The sequence below is a fragment of the Metschnikowia bicuspidata genome (genome assembly GCF_001664035.1).
Source record: "Metschnikowia bicuspidata var. bicuspidata NRRL YB-4993 chromosome Unknown METBIscaffold_1, whole genome shotgun sequence".
Lineage (NCBI taxonomy): Eukaryota > Fungi > Ascomycota > Pichiomycetes > Serinales > Metschnikowiaceae > Metschnikowia > Metschnikowia bicuspidata.
In genome coordinates, this window is record NW_017387731.1 from 3,736,286 (window position 1) to 3,751,854 (window position 15,569).

The window sequence follows — 15,569 nt, forward strand, 5'->3', positions numbered from 1 at the left end:
AAGTTTCTTAACTTCTGCTTGTTTGTCCTTAGGTAAGCCTAAGCCACTTCTTTTGAAGCCCTTGACCACCTTTTCTAAGAACTTGAGAGATTCCTCATCAGTTGCATTGGGATCGTCTTTAATATTCTCCCACAACTTGTTATAAACCTCAAACAAGTCTTGTCTAGAGCTTTGCTCAATCGAGTTTTCATCCAATAATTGTTCCGCTTTCGTGGAAGCGTCCCTCACTTCTTTGTCAGTCGAGACATACTGATAAAATGTGACCATATTCTCTTTTTTTGAGTTTTCGTTCCCAAAGTTTATCGTTGGAATCAACACATTGCTGACAGATGGTTCCTTGATTCCTGCAATGCCATCGTTAAAGCTCACTTCGGCTGCCACAATCTCTTTTGCAATTCGCAAGATCTCTTCGGGTGTCCAGGTCCAAGATGGAGAAGCCTGAGAGGAAGTCAATTGTTCGAAGTTGATTTGCAGCATGGTGAAAAATGCGTAAAAGGATAAAGCCAGAATTACTATCAGAATGGCGTTCACAGTTCCTTGGGGCATTATTTATAATGACATCGCACTAACGTCGTTCAAGAATAGCGGAGCCGCAGCACTGCACTTGTCGAGCCACAAGGTCGTGTAACCGCGTGGCTTCAAACCCGCGCTTATGATTTGGTCCCAAATATCAAGAAAGCCACGCTCTTGTTTTTTGCATTGATGGAGCCATATCTAGACAAAAAAGGCATTTTGCAGATAGTAGAATGTATGCTCCAGCTTAAGACAAATAAAGCAATTAGAAAAGCTGTTTTTCAATTGCGCCTCAGTTTATTTATCTCCCTACTTCGCTTCGACCACTCTAACCATGAGTTTAAAGACTATAAAATTAGGACATGAACATATTCATCTTTTGGTTCGAAGTCAGCAGCCTCATAGCTTTAGTCTTCCATGCATATCCGAAGACGTCGTAGCAAACTTGTAAAATTTTAACAACAAGAGTTTCTGAGGGACGTGTATCGACACCGAAGACTGTCCTCCAAAAGGACAAATGAACTAAAGTAGGCAACCGAAACTAAAGAAGACAAGGGCCGGTGCACACCCGAGCTTTTAGCTGCGAAAGAATTTGAATGATCCCCTGAATGTGCTGCATGAAGTAAGACAACACCACTAAACAAAGTTTTAGTTAGACGTCTCGTAATTGGAGAGTAAACGACGAAGATGTATTACGTCAAGCATGGGTTACAAAAAAAGGATGAGAGATTTACCAGAAGTTGTGCACCAAAATCCCCTGGGAATCTGAAGATTTGCTTCAGGTGGCAAAAATTAGGTTGCTGTGCTTTCAATACTAATAGCGGAAAGCGCCGCACGGTCGCGTATCGTCAACTCTCTTCCCAATCCCGCCCCACATGAATTCTACACCTCTCAAATCCCTTGATACTGTGACTTCCAGCCTGTTATTAGAAAACGCAGCGCATATAGCAGATCTGATTCAAAGCTGGAAAGCTGCCGGAATATATAAGTACGATGTGCCGCAAACTCAGGAAAAGATCGAGGTTGGTGTTCGCACGAAGGACCACTTGAACAATGACTTTTGGGTCGCCAGATTGAACACATTCGAAGAACTCTCTCCAGACGGGCGTAAACGTTTGTGGGAGCAATTATTCAAGTACAGCATTGGCTCGACCAAGGACTTACAAGACTGTCATACGGTTCATGAACAGCACTATATTGAAGAGTTGTATGACTTCGATATTTCTGCATACACATTGGAGGATACACCAGAGGGATACGAATCCTTCTCTTATTTAGTCGAGACGTTTTATAAGTTGCAGTGGCCATTGAAAAGACGCAGGTTCAGCAATTTAGTGCATATTTTGAAAAGCACCGATGAACGCACAGCTTTTGTTATAAGTATTGCCGTTGATCCATCATTGATCCCAAACGCTACAAAAGATGCCACCTTGATTGACGCACAGTATACTTCAGTGGAAAGACTTGAGTATGATGGTACAAATCTTCTGTGGCTTATGACAACTTGTTCGGATGCCAAAGGCAATGTGCCTCAATGGCTCGCAAGGTCGTCTATAAACTCAGTTGTTGCCAAGGATGTGCCCAACTTCTTGAAGTGGGTGGGTAAGACCCCGTGATCATTTTCTCAGCACTGAAACAGCCTATTTGATGATAAACTATACATGTCTTGCAATGAACATTCAATCATTCAATGTTTTCTTCTTCAGGGCCCATACCTAGCCCTCCGAGCCAGACTTTAACATCTCCGCCTAAGATTTCTAAAAATCCATAGTTGGCTGCACCGTAGACTCTGTCAGCGATATTCATGAGGTACGTTTTCTCCGGGTTCAAAACAGGTTTTGATTTAACTTTGTAGCTTGAGTCTCGAATGATGATTATGATTTTTTTCTCATGTCGCATGGAGTAGAATAGCCAATCATTATGTTTGCTACTGGAGAATTTATGAAGTTGCTCGCAAACCATGCCGTCTGTCTGAAAAATGCGTTCTTTGGTCTCAAAGATATAGTGCTTAACCAAGTGATCATGAAGATGAAACATAATCCGTTCCAATTGTGGTTTTTGTTGCTCAAAGTCTCGGAACTTCGGCCTCGCTACCTGGAAATCTGGAAGTGATGTTTCGTAAGACTTGTTCTCTGAGTCATAAATAATAAAGAAGAAATTGTTATCAATGCCGTACTCTTGTTCTTCGGTATTAGAATGTACTGCTGCTTCAATTGGTTCTAGTAAAGAGCCCACACTGTTTTCCAAGGGTGCAAAGAGGTCTTGGTCATTTTCTCTGATAACTTCTGCTAAGGGGTTTAGCACACATGATTCCAAATCCAAATAGAAAGACTCACTGTCTAGAACCTCATATCCGGATTCATAGAAAAGCACAGTTATTATATCTCCTCGTCTATAAGCTACCAACAGGTACTCCAATATATTCGAGGAACTGTTGTGAGAAATGGTTGGGATGTGAACTAGAAACCTTGTGATTTCATCTCCATTTAGTCCTAGGAAATATTCTCCGTCGTCAACACTCGGAATGTTGTCATCTTGGTTTGCACTTACAGTATTATTTTCAGATTCATGAGTGGTTGCAAAATAATTCATTCGATTGAACCAGTTTGGAGCTTCATGCACTTGTTCTGTGACTGTTTGGCCAAGGCTCCTGAACCCTCTCAACGTGCTATTGAGAGGCAGGGAAACAAGTGACTCGGAAAGTTTGAGGGGATTAAGCATTGCAAGAGCATTAACAGCATCAATATGATACTCATTAGTCTGTAAGCTCTCATCTTCAGATTCTTCAGGTTGCGAATGAGCCAGTTGGTGCTCTTGGGTCTCAGATGCACGCTGCCACTTGTTGCTCAACAGAGTATAAATATCCTGAGAGTTATTTAGCTGAGAAAAGAACAGAGAATTAAGGCAGTTGCTTGCGTTGACATCCTCTAACATTTCATAGACACAAATGACTGAATCTTTATCTAGCATTTTTTTCTCGCCTAAATTCATGTGGATAATTCCCGAATTTTTGGTCAAAAGCGTGTCCATGCTTGCCACGATGTACCCCGAAGGCTTAACATTATTGTCAAGAACCAATTTATCAATCTCTGATAAAATGGCTTTATTTAGTCTTATTGACGATTTTTTGTAGCACTTCTTAGGGAGAAAATCAAAAAATCCGCGAGTATTAAGACGGTTTGGCCACAAGATCTTTGAAGGTCCGAACGAAGTGGCCTGCTCAAAATTGAAATTATTCAAGAAACCCTGCCAATAATTTTTGAGCAATTCACTCGATTGCTTTCTTCCATATAGTTGTACAAGATTTGTTAAGGGCAGGTTAATCAATTCGAATATTCTGTGATTCTTTTGGGCTGCACTCATGAGCTGTTTCACACAGATGTTTCTCTTTTGTTTTTCATCTGTGTTTGTAACCAAAGATATAGCAAGAAAGAACCCGCTTTCTAGTTCTATGTCGATGATAGCGCCATTTTTAATGTCTATTGTGACCGGTCCAGCCGTTGATCCGAAATCCGACATCAAAGAGCATGTACCGCGAAGAAGTCCAACAATGTTTAAGTGCTCACGAACGGGATTATAACCTAGCTCTTCCAGAGCCCTAGAGTCAAAGCTTTGGTTGTCTGTGGCTCGAGGAGCCACGAAGAATAAAACTTGTTTGGATAGGCCATCAAGACTCTCGTCATTTTCGTTTGCCCAAGAAGGATTGTAAAGGGTCACAAATCCAATTCGAGGTGTGTTGTTTACCTTGCTATCAACCTCGCTGTACAGGGTCGATCCCCAAGTATGTCCTCCGAATTTACTCACGAAGTCCGAGAAATAGTTGTTCATGCTAGTTTGGATATTTCCACAGTGCAGGTAGATTGTCTATGGCTTCATAATGCGCGGAAGGGAACGGTGCGCATAATGGGGTTTCTAAAATAGGACGTACTGTTTGAGTAAGTATCTGATGTGAGGGACTTCGCGGGATATATGGGTGTTTGTATTCCTATTTATGAATGGCGTCCTAAATCTTCATAGGGAATCATATCTGGCTTAAGTATCCGATCACGGGAATGAATCGGGAAAACCCTGTATAAGATCATTCTATGAGGGGTTGGACAAGATATCTGACGGACCTTACATTAGAAGTAAATAAGGCCACATATACGCCAACATAGACCTTCCGAAGCTATTGGGAGGGATGTTTTAAGACCCGCAATTTTATGGTAAATGAATTACTCAACTAAATATTGACTTACGTTCCTCTATAACAACGCCTTTCGCACATACCCCCACATCGTCTCAGTTCCATAGTTCGTGCCATCCAATGTTTTTTCTAACAGCATTAGAAAATCCTTCGTGATGCTTCACCCAAATTCTCATTGCTTCTCTATTGATCGGCTTAGCAGCCGTTGCAACTTTCGTCAGCAAGTCATCATATCTTCCCTTAAAAAAATCAAGCGAAGTGGCCATTTTTGTTCTTTTCTGGCTGGCTTCTTTCTTCTCTTGGTCCATTTCGGCCCGCTGTCTTTTAAGTAGCCCTGTGCTCGCGAGCGAATCAAGTTCTGATTGTAGTAATGGAAAGAGCCATTGTCTTTTGATATTCAACGACTTCTTTTTCTGATCGATGTCTTGCTCTCCACTCGTGAACATTGTCATACTCTCCCAGTCTGGTCCATACATTAAGTATACCTCGTTTGTTTCAATATCTCGTTGAGACTCTAGCTTGATGTCGAGCTTCTTTATCAAATCTGCCAATTTTTCGATCAAAATTGCCTCATGCGATTTGAGTGATAGTTTGGACTTGGAAGAACCGATCTCTGGTGAAAGCATAATGTCGAGAAAGGGAATAAACTCAGATGCGTAGAAGCTACCGTTAGATGACATACCGCATAGTGACACTTTGGAATTGACAGGTACCAGATCGGCAAGCTTCTTCACGATGGACCTGTTCTGTTTCAATACTTCACGTGAATTGAAATCTAGGTTTCGTGCGTTGGGAATCAAACCATCACTATCTCTGAATTTCTGTGGATTGATATCACTGAACAAAGACCAGAACTTCAAACTAGTTAGAGTAGGATAGAACTGAGAATTGAAATTCTGGGTTGTGAGTAGATCATAGAAGAATAGCCAGTCACTTATTTCTGCAGGCCTCACCACAGAATCATCTTGTAGATGTACAACATCTAGATATTTGTTGAAGCATCCTCTAACGACTTTGTCGAGGGAAAAAGCTGCGGCTGATTTGCCCTCGCCGGAAAATACAAGGTTAAGCATTTTCTCGAAGTTTTCTTCTTTCGAAAGAGTCTGATTCCGGCTAAAGATTTGATCAACTAACGTGAACCACGAAACCAGAGAGTCTTTCTTGCAGAATTCACCGTCTGGGGTAAACGAATGTAAATCAGAGTCTAGTTTGCGACTGGAGAATTGTAAGTAGTTGATGCAAGCACGTATATCACCATCGCATATCTCAAAGACCTCAGCAATCTCTTTGCGGTCTAGTCCTAAATTTTCGTTTTCACTAATTTTCATAAGAAATCTTATGACCGAATTCTGTGCAGATACATTGATCTTTTCTCCCACACTTGAACCAGTTGTTGACTTCCGGAAGGCGATGATTTCACATAAGGGTCTAAGAATTTCCATGGGATTGGGGCCACCAGATTTTGCTGCCGTGTTATACATATCATTCGCAATGCATATTATAGGACGATTCAAAGAAAAAGGTTTTTTACTGGACTTTTTCTTCGAGTCTCTCCTTAGTTCTTTGTCTTCTTTTTTTCTTCTATTGGCTTGGTCAACACGGACCAACTCAGAGAGAACCTTCACGATTTCATTAGCGTTGGCAGTGGAATCAATTTCATCAACAATGAGACAAGTTGGTTTCCCATTTGAGGTGATTGAATTAGTTGTAAGCGCATTTTTGACTTTAAGTTTCAAAGCAGCGGTGGCGTTGGCAAATCTACCAGCACCGTCTGAGGCTTCTGCTCCTTGTAAAGCATTCATACTGTTGGCCGCATTGAGCTCTTCAACACAGTATCCCGCTTGACGTGCGAACAAATGAACGACTGCTGTCTTCCCAATACCCGGCGGTCCATGCACTAAAAGGATCTTTCGTAAAGGTCTACCCAAGCTGTCAAGAGGCTCATTATCACTCTTTTCATGACCAAAAACTGCCGGTCCCCATTTACTAAGCCAATTCTTAACATGCCAGTACTGCCGCTCGTTACCAGCTGAACATATCTGCATGAACGACTTTGGCTTGTATTTCTCCAGCCATAGATGCAGCAGTTCAGAGGTTCTGATGTTTTGACTCTGCTGCTTCAAAGCACGTATCTCTTTTTGTGAGTTTCGAAGCTCCTCTCTTTTATTCACGCGTTCATAAAGTTTATCCATGTTAAGTATAGCATCATCTGAATCTTTTTCAATTTCGATGATGACTTGTTTTTTGCGTCTTGGGCGGAGCTCCAAAGTGGATCCATCTAGGAGCTTTACCATTTTAGTTCTTTCATGTTTGTTCAAGTTTTCAGGTGTCTGTCGTGATAGAGTATTAAGTGGCTGAGGTGGGTGTTGCTGGAAAAGAAGAGACTGTGAAAACTCCAAACCATCATCAAGTGTATCTGTGTCTTGCGGTCTTTCTGCCGAATCTGGAGTAGAAAGTGTGGCAGGAGAAGTGTGCAGAAAAAGAAGCGACTCGCCAAAAACAAAATCTGAGTCGGACATGATAGCTAGGTATGGACTGTACTATTTTCTGTGATACAATTAAGGAATTGATCGAGACGCGGTTCTCTATTTTGAGTGGTGCGCGCCTTGGTCTCTAAGCGAGCGCGAGCTGAGAGACGTGATGGGACTTTTGCGAAAAAACTCTTATCACAAAAAATTTCATTAAAAAGCTTTGCCCCCTTTTTATCTCAGAGTTTTGTTTTTCCTGGGGTCATAAGTAAGTCAAGGTTACTTTGAATTGGACTATAAACGGTTGTATGGCCACTTATGAAGTGTCGGCACCAGATATCACTCTCATGGTGCACGCTCAATACAGGATCATTGGCATGGCTGCAACTTCTTCTCATTAATTGTTAGTCTATTGATACATTAACAATTTACTATGGGTTTGGCGGCTAACTAAAATTATCATCAGTAAGGTATTCAACTTTTATTTTGGTCACTGTATGTGATCATTTTTATTTTGTTTTCTGAGAGGGACTTTTTGGGTGAAAGACTTTATAAAGATTTTGTAGTTTGTATGTCAAGAAAATAAAACTTCACAAAAACAAACGGAACACAGTGACTGGCAAAAAAAATACCATTAATCGGCATAAGCAATGATAATCACTAGTTTAGTAAAAAAAAACTGAAAACTGGAACGGAAAGTTGAACCCAAAAGGAGATATACATTCTTCTTTCATTGTGAGGGGACGATTACGTTGAGATATCTTCCCGAAGCCTTTTATTTTTGAAAGTTTTGAATGGTGAAGCTGAATTTTCTACGAGGCTGTTCAGTATTGCTTTTGACAAGATAGCATTACTGTTATCATGTCTGCAGTCAATACTGCACTGACACCTTCCTTGTATTTTAGACAGGTAATTATATCAACCTCATGAGCCACAACTTCAGTAGATGTCTTGACTAGGAGAATTCTTTTGTTCTCCGGATGCTTTTATTGAAAATATACAAATAGCCGTTTAACTTGAACTATCAAGAACCTGAAAAATATTGAATTCTCAACGTCAGGAGGAATTAGCGACTCTATAAAACATTCTCTGCCAAAAAATTAGCAAGAATTGTATTCCGGTCCGTTTTCTGACTGGTTTCGTCCTTTCACAGGAACAAGAATATTCAATATTTATTCGAATTACTTTATGAGCTCCCAAATATAGACCAAGTGCTGGTCTGCGCACTGTTACGCTACTCACGCCCATCCTACTAAGAGCATACTGTTTTTGGACCGGACAACGTTTATTAAGCTTTATAGACCCACACTTGGTAGCATGTAATCATTCCTTTATTTGAAAGACGATAAAATTGTCTGCAAGGTTTTATGGGAGCAATTTTGTAAAAAGTTGCAAGTCTTTTTATAGTCGAAGCAGAAATAAATCCGCTCGTCTAGACTTAACAAATAGGCAAAATCAGACATTGTCGATTTTAGAGAACCATAAGAAATTTCAGAAAGTATCAGTGGGTTAGAAGAGTAGATTTTTTCAGAAGATCCTGACTGGAGTATCAAAATGATGCTCGATAAAACTACTGACCATGAGAAGATCGATGAGAATAACTCTTCACGACCTAAGTGAATAATGCATCGTGAAGATATTGGCTACAAACTAAGAGTAATACATTATGTTGCACAAAACGACATCCACAACAAAACCAGAAAAACATTTTTTGGCTCAACATTAGCTTTTTTTGTGTTTTGTTTCTTAAAGCTTGAATAATTGAGATGAAGTGATCGGCAACATGAATTTAGCTAACAATACTCGATGGACCACTGAAGCTATATCATTGAAGTTGAAAGCTTGAAAATTTAATGTATTACGATGAACAGCTAAACAAATCGGTCTATTATACTTAGTGAAGCTATTAATCAAGCAAATCATTCAAATGCCCGTGGAGCCTCACCCTCGGGGCCAATGAATTGAGGATCTCTCCAAGGACCGTAATCATTCAAATATAACTGTTCCTCGGTGACGTCTGACTCTCCACCAAATTTCTTGGGCAAGTTTTCAGCGGGAATTTGCTTGAGCAATTCTTTCTTGTATGATGAGCCCAAGATATGGATTTTGGACACAGTCACAGGGTCTAAAAAGGCCTTAAATAACTTAAAAGCAGTAGAGAATCCAAATGGAGCATTGATACAATAAAACTTTCCCATTCTTTCAGGATAGTAGTCTTGCCCAATCTTGGATGCCTCTTTGACATATCCGACAACTTGATACGCTGCAGAAATCGAGATTCCTTTCAAGTCCATGATGGTACAGGAAGTTTCGACCAAGCTGCCCTGTTTCCTGGAGCATGCTGGTACTCTGTATTTAGTGAACAGCTCATATTCCCACACTAAGTTCTTCAACATTCTCTCTTGCGTCGTGACCTTCAACATATCTGGCAAGTACACCTTTCCCAACTCCTCAAAGTACACAGGACGACCATCAATATCTGTCTTATGGTAATATTGAGGGTACATCTTGGCTACGAGTGGCTTCTCGGTGTAATGGAAATCTTGCAAGATGGTGTCTGTTCCGTAGTTCTTTCTCCAGGTCTCACAGTCGACGAACATAGCCGTGGCCTTTTCCAAAACAAACTTTCTAGCTCTCAAAAAACGGAGCAAGTTGGCGTCATCTAGACGTTCGGTGTATCCAAGTTTTTCCAAGTTTGATCTGAATTCCGCCAAGATCTGTCTTTGTTCGTCGGTTAAAGTTGACGTATACCCTGTCTGGCCAGAAGGAGCAGACACTTGTGGATAAGAGGCAAGAATTTCTTGTTCAGAAGCCATTTTGATTATGCTCTGAGAATAAATTTGACTGGCTAGAGAGCGGACCCGTGTCTAGTTCGAAAGGTGTTGCCGGATATACGAGGTTTTTTTCTTCTTTCTGACTACCCTGTGCGGACCGCGATTTGGTGACCGCAGTCCTCGGAGGCTGAGGGAGAAATAGTTTTGTTGCCCTGCGAGGAGGCTCGCAGTTTTCACATATAATTGATTATCTGCAATTGAGGTGCCTTTAAAAAACGATTGTTTTTTCTGCATTGTTTTGTTTCGTCATTCTTATAATTATTGCTGTATGTGGCGAGTATGATTATCTAAAGGGGAAATTAGACTGTCTTTTCCGAAGCCTTCCGAATGACCACGTGTCGTCTCTATCGAGCACATATGTCGTATGGGGTATAAACATTCATCTACGTCAAATTTTTGAGAATCCTGGGAGATGTTTGATCCCCCATACTTTATTTTTGCAACACTTCGGTTTTTCATTAAGTAAGCAATTGTACCAGAATAACACGCCATGTAATAAGGTGGGCGACTTTCGAGTCGTGAATAGCAATAGATATTTTCTCGAATTTTGGAACAATTCAGGCACATCATTCTTTCTTAAGCCACCTTTTGAATGGGTTTTTAGTGTTACGCCTCATCATATTCGTAATTGCTCCTGACGGAAATGTATCCGATGTGTTTCCTTTGAGCTCCGATGTAATTTTAAGCTTCACAGCAGAAAGAGCATTGTCGACCAAAAGTTTATGGTTAGGGGGCCGGGCGCCTTGAAAAACGGGCTCATAATAGGCAATGCAATTTTTGTTAAGGTTGAGACAAGCTCTCTGCAAGATATCGTCGACGAAGGCTTCCCAAAGGGTATCGTCGTGTTTCAAATTGGAGCAGTCCTCGGCTTGCTGCAATCTTTCAGCCAAGATATTGATTTTTTTGCCCAAATTGGCACTCTCCACCTGTAGATCCTTAAGTGTCACGTTTGAATTTATAAACGAGAAAATTTCTTCGTTGCTTCGGCACAACGACTTGATGAACCCTTCCGTTTCATTATCACCGGCTAGATCCAAAAAGTCCGACTTTTCGAATTCTAGGGATCCAATTTGATATACGTTTCGGTCATTATTGAGGCGAATATCATTGCCACTTTCAAGGCTTGACACTCTTTCATGCTGTATCATAAGCAGTGGTGATCTTGCGGACACGCTGTTTTGTCTCGTTGACATATCCAGGTTAATTGTGGTGGCAAAACTATTGAGCGATGCTGACAGGGCCATTCTCAGGTGGCGAGATGAACTTCCATTAAGTTGCAAAAGATGGATTAGTTCCGTTAGACGTAAGTTCTTATCGATAAGATAAGGTGTGGTAGGAAGTTCATTCGAGGCCGAGTTTCCGCTCAATCCCAAGTCAAATCGTTTCATTTCATGACTCAAATCCAAAATCTTTTCATTAAAGTCGTTTCTTCTCCCGCTAACTTTATCGAAATAGTCAAGTACTTCGTGTTCGTGATTTCTCAAAAACTCATTCATCTTGACCAAATGGGCCTCTTTATTGGGGCTAAATTGTTGTCTGTTAGCAAGATTTAATAGGATTTTTGCAATTACAGTTAAAGTTCTTTGAACCTGACCCGTTTGATGATTTTTTGTCAAATAGAACAATTTCGGATTCAAAATTGCTGGGCAGAAAAAACGAAGAAATACGAATGCGCTCATGCAATTCAATGACGTGGTTTTATCCTCCGGATCACACACAAGGTCAACTTTGGTTCTGAAATTCTTTAACTGAATTCTGATTTGTGAGGGCAAGTCATTGGATGTGAGATAAATTTTTGACCAGATATCCTTTGTATAAGCGCACAAATTCACAAAATTTTCTTCAACAATCTGTTTGATTCGTTCTTCTTCTTGCTTTTCTTCATCGGAATCGTAGCTTTCTGAATCGCTGTCATCAAAATCCGCATTTTCATCCAGGGTTTTGCGTTTTCGTTTAGCCTTTTCTTGTAATCGGATGTACCTTGGATCAATTTCACAATTCTTGTTTTCAGTCGATATTTTTTCGAAAAAGTTACCAAACACCTTCTCAAGATATTCTTGTCCGACCCTAAAGTTGTATTTCTCCAATGACTTTGTGAAAATGGACGAGCCCCTGAACAAGGTGTTAAAAATGTTAGTGCTTTGAGCCAGATTTGTTTTCTTTTGTTGATAATTTCTCCTGGTAATTTTATCAACAGCCACAAGTTCAACATCAATAAGCGATTTAAACCATTCCTCTTCAATCCCAAGACTTTGAAAAATGTCTAGGAGAATGAAACTGACATTTTCAATCTCGCTGGTACTCACTGTATTGTTGCAAAATTCAATAAGCTGCTTCATGGGGCAGTTGGATAACATGTTTTCTAAGTTGCGGAACTCTGCAGGTGGCAATATAAAGTATTCCTTGAGATCAACTGTGAGAAGCAACTTTCCCACAGGTAAATTGTTTTCGTCATAAATTGATAAGCGGACAATATTATTGTTTTGCGGCGCCGCCATCGCAGCTGCAGCTAAATTGCTGGATACTGATTGCAGACAAGGAACGCTTATGTTATCTCCACTGTTTGTTCCCACCATCATTGTGGACAAGTTTCGTAGTTTTTGAGTTAAAATGTCAGGAGTAATGTAGACCTGGCCAAGCACTCTATCAGTATGTGAGTAGCCTTTGTTTCCTGAGCATTGCTTTATGACAATCCGCAATATTTGAGTCAGAACCGGAAGATCAGTCGAAAACTCTTCTTTCCAGAAAGGGTTTTGAGTATAGTTTACAATCGAGGTTCGCGCCCATGGATATCCCCACATGAGTACTTCTGCGTAGACCTTTTCGTCGGAACCAATGTTGATTGGAATATTGCCAAGGTTTGCCTCGATGATATCAAGAGTCACTCTTTTTGAAACTTGAAGATGATCTCTTGTGAAGTCAGCTAGCTTCGGTTTAGATTTCTGTGGCAAGCTTTCTCCTCCAGTATTATTGAATCCATGCCGATTCCTAGTTTCAGATGTCCCAATTGAAGTATAGGTCCTATTAGGATCTACTGCGGATTCAGGTTCACTCTCCATACCAGACTCAGAAGAGTTGCCTGGATCAATAGTTCCTTCGAGGTCAACAACACGAGTCTGACAAGGGGTCAAAAACCTCGAATTCTCGTCATAAATCCCAATGTATTCGCGTCTGCAAAAATAGTTCAAACCCACAAACCAGTCCTCTAGATCAATGTGTAGAGGGAATTCGATCAAAATTCGCGAGTTGTTTACCACAGGACGACCCTCCTTCAGCAACAAGCTTGGAGATGTGTTTTCTGGTGTGATTGTTGTCGTGCTCTTCACAACATTGTTGAGCCGTAATTCTTTGATATGGCCGATGAACAAGGTGTTTGGAGAGTGGCAGATGGAATGATGAACCTGGCGAATTTCAGAAGAAAATACACAGTTTATGTCAATGGAATAGAGCAAGGTGCCATCTAGTTCAGTGATGAAGTTAAGCATGCCATTGGATTTGAGTACTCCCATGGTATAGAACCAGCCCTCAGGAACCAGGCCCTCTGCCAGAGAGCTTGCTGAGAATCCCGAAGATCCAGGGGAATGCAGCTCCTCAAAATAACCTGGCGCGCGAGGCCCGCTCACGAGGTGTACGCTTTTTGACTTGCTCGGGATAGGTCCGTAGATTTTAAACCGACACACGAGCAATTCGTGGGAGTCCGAGGGAGACTGATGAGGATCCTGCCCTTTTCTTTCAGAGAACCACTTTTTGGCGAGGCCTTGGGGCCTCAAGTTTTGCCATGCTAACAAAGAAGAGAGAATGGAGATGAACTGGGGCTGGGATGTCAATTCCAAATACAATTTATCGTTGTTGTTGGACCGTATGAATAGCGCAGGCGGTGCTTCATGTCCGTTCATCTCAAACTCAGGCTTGTTCTTCGAAAATCGCCGCCGGAGGTGATGAGTACTTGCCAAAGTGTTTATCAGGACGTGACACGATTGAAGCCCAGATATCAAGATACTCTCTTGACGTTGGTTGGCATCAGCACCCACAATATTGCCCTGGTTGTTGATGTACACATATGCCATTTGAGTCCAGGACACAGAATCGCGTGATACCATGACATCCTCGCACTTGGGGGTGGCCTTGTCTTTTAGTAGACTCGTATGAAATGGCGAGCTGGACATGATAGTAGTAGAACTGGCAAAATCCGAGATTGAGCAAGAAATGAAGATGGGAATTCAATGGGCAGAGAGGCAATAAAGATTTTTTTGCGAGTCTGGGCGTATGGAAATGGAGAACAGCTCTCTTTGGCTTGAGAATGCTGAATTCTTGTTCTATTCTGCTGGCTGGAATGGGCAAACAGAGAATATGCGCGGCTCACTACTTAGAAGATGTAGCGCTGAAATGTGGCGTAAACGTACAGCGACGCCCCCACTTCACAAAACACTTAACTCAAAAAACCACTTGTGCCTAAAAGTCAGACAGCTGTAATGGCCTGTGAGTAATTCTGGAATGAACTGTGAAAGCACCACTGGTTTGTCTTCGGATACGATGAATGGTGATTGCTGAGACACGGTACACTACCTGCATACTGCACACATGACTGGACCTAATTTGGATAAATGTAACCGATCTGAGGATTTTTTTTATAGAAGTATGTGGCGTATCTCCGCGCTTAATACACGCGGCGCACTGTGGTTTCGGCGACGCTCCGGAGTAGTTTCACCCTCCACCACTTGGGCCATTGTATTGCTGAGCTTAACTCATGAAATTGAGTCAGCAATGCTTCATTCACAACTAGCAGGCTTAATCTTCATGATTGTTTTTTTTTTTTTTTCGCTGACAGGATTCCCTCCTAGTCAAGCAATACCAAAAGAATACGTCAGGATGAAAATTTGGGAAAGTCCGCATGCATTGTTGACAATTGCCCACGAAATTACCTTTCCAAGCACTCATGAGATAATGCCGAAGTATTGTGAGACGGCCGTTCAGGTGCCAAGACAGTTTTCAGGAAGCTTTGGTAGGTTTGCAACTTACATTCCGTGTGGGAACTGCATATTGTGTTCTAATTCCGGTGTGGCGTGTTTCAGGATTCCCCACGCAATAAGGTGATTGTTCGCCGGATCTACAATAGAAAAGCGGGGAAGGCAGAATTTGCAGATGGGGCGGTGTATATTGGTACAACCATACAGCGAAAACGATAGGCTCAATATATCGACCCGAGGAAGCAGATGTGGCCGGACGAAATCATGCGTCTAACTTTAGTCAAAGCTGGCATTCATCCTGAAACGATTCCAGCCTCAGACGAGTGTCTAGTACGTGCAGGATGGATGGAATGCATGGCCAGTTGAACCAAACTAGTTATTATGAGAACATAAAACAGATATTCGTTTTATGATTTACGTTTGTTTGAACACTTTGAGTTACCTACGTGATGAAAACCCCTGATTCGCTGCACCTGCGGGCTATGTGAATTGGGCCGCTATGTCGAGTACACGGCCGAAAGGGAGGAATAAAAAACTAATTTATTGAAGAGATCGACATTTTTTAAAATCAGGGCGGTCAAGTTTTCACGAGCACTACCAT

The 15,569-nt window shown here is 41.4% G+C and overlaps 5 protein-coding genes across 5 annotated transcripts; 1 reads left to right on the forward strand and 4 right to left on the reverse strand.

Annotated features, from left to right (window-relative positions):
- Positions 1-1,388: 1,388 nt before the first annotated feature.
- Positions 1,389-2,129, forward strand: METBIDRAFT_10169 (uncharacterized protein; the record flags this gene model as incomplete). Its single annotated transcript, XM_018853699.1, has 1 exon — positions 1,389-2,129. One exon carries the CDS (start codon positions 1,389-1,391, stop codon positions 2,127-2,129), a length of 741 nt encoding a protein of 246 aa, XP_018714449.1.
- A 67-nt stretch (positions 2,130-2,196) lies between these two features.
- On the reverse strand, positions 2,197-4,341 carry METBIDRAFT_34567 (uncharacterized protein; the record flags this gene model as incomplete). Its single annotated transcript, XM_018856489.1, has 1 exon — positions 2,197-4,341. The coding sequence occupies one exon, from the start codon at positions 4,339-4,341 to the stop codon at positions 2,197-2,199; it is 2,145 nt and encodes a 714-aa protein (XP_018714450.1).
- Positions 4,342-4,477: 136 nt separating this feature from the next.
- CTF18 (Ctf18p) lies at positions 4,478-7,248 on the reverse strand. Its single transcript, XM_018855619.1, has one exon. The coding sequence runs from the start codon at positions 7,216-7,218 to the stop codon at positions 4,795-4,797; it is 2,424 nt and encodes an 807-aa protein (XP_018714451.1). The 5' UTR covers positions 7,219-7,248; the 3' UTR covers positions 4,478-4,794.
- Positions 7,249-9,086: 1,838 nt separating this feature from the next.
- On the reverse strand, positions 9,087-9,983 carry SEC14 (phosphatidylinositol/phosphatidylcholine transfer protein; the record flags this gene model as incomplete). Its single annotated transcript, XM_018853700.1, has 1 exon — positions 9,087-9,983. The coding sequence occupies one exon, from the start codon at positions 9,981-9,983 to the stop codon at positions 9,087-9,089; it is 897 nt and encodes a 298-aa protein (XP_018714452.1).
- Positions 9,984-10,567: 584 nt separating this feature from the next.
- Positions 10,568-14,167, reverse strand: BUD2 (Bud2p; the record flags this gene model as incomplete). The annotated part of the gene is made up of 2 exons (XM_018856752.1): positions 10,568-12,957; positions 13,063-14,167. 2 exons carry the CDS (start codon positions 14,165-14,167, stop codon positions 10,568-10,570), a joined length of 3,495 nt encoding a protein of 1,164 aa, XP_018714453.1.
- Between the last annotated feature and the right edge of the window lie 1,402 nt (positions 14,168-15,569).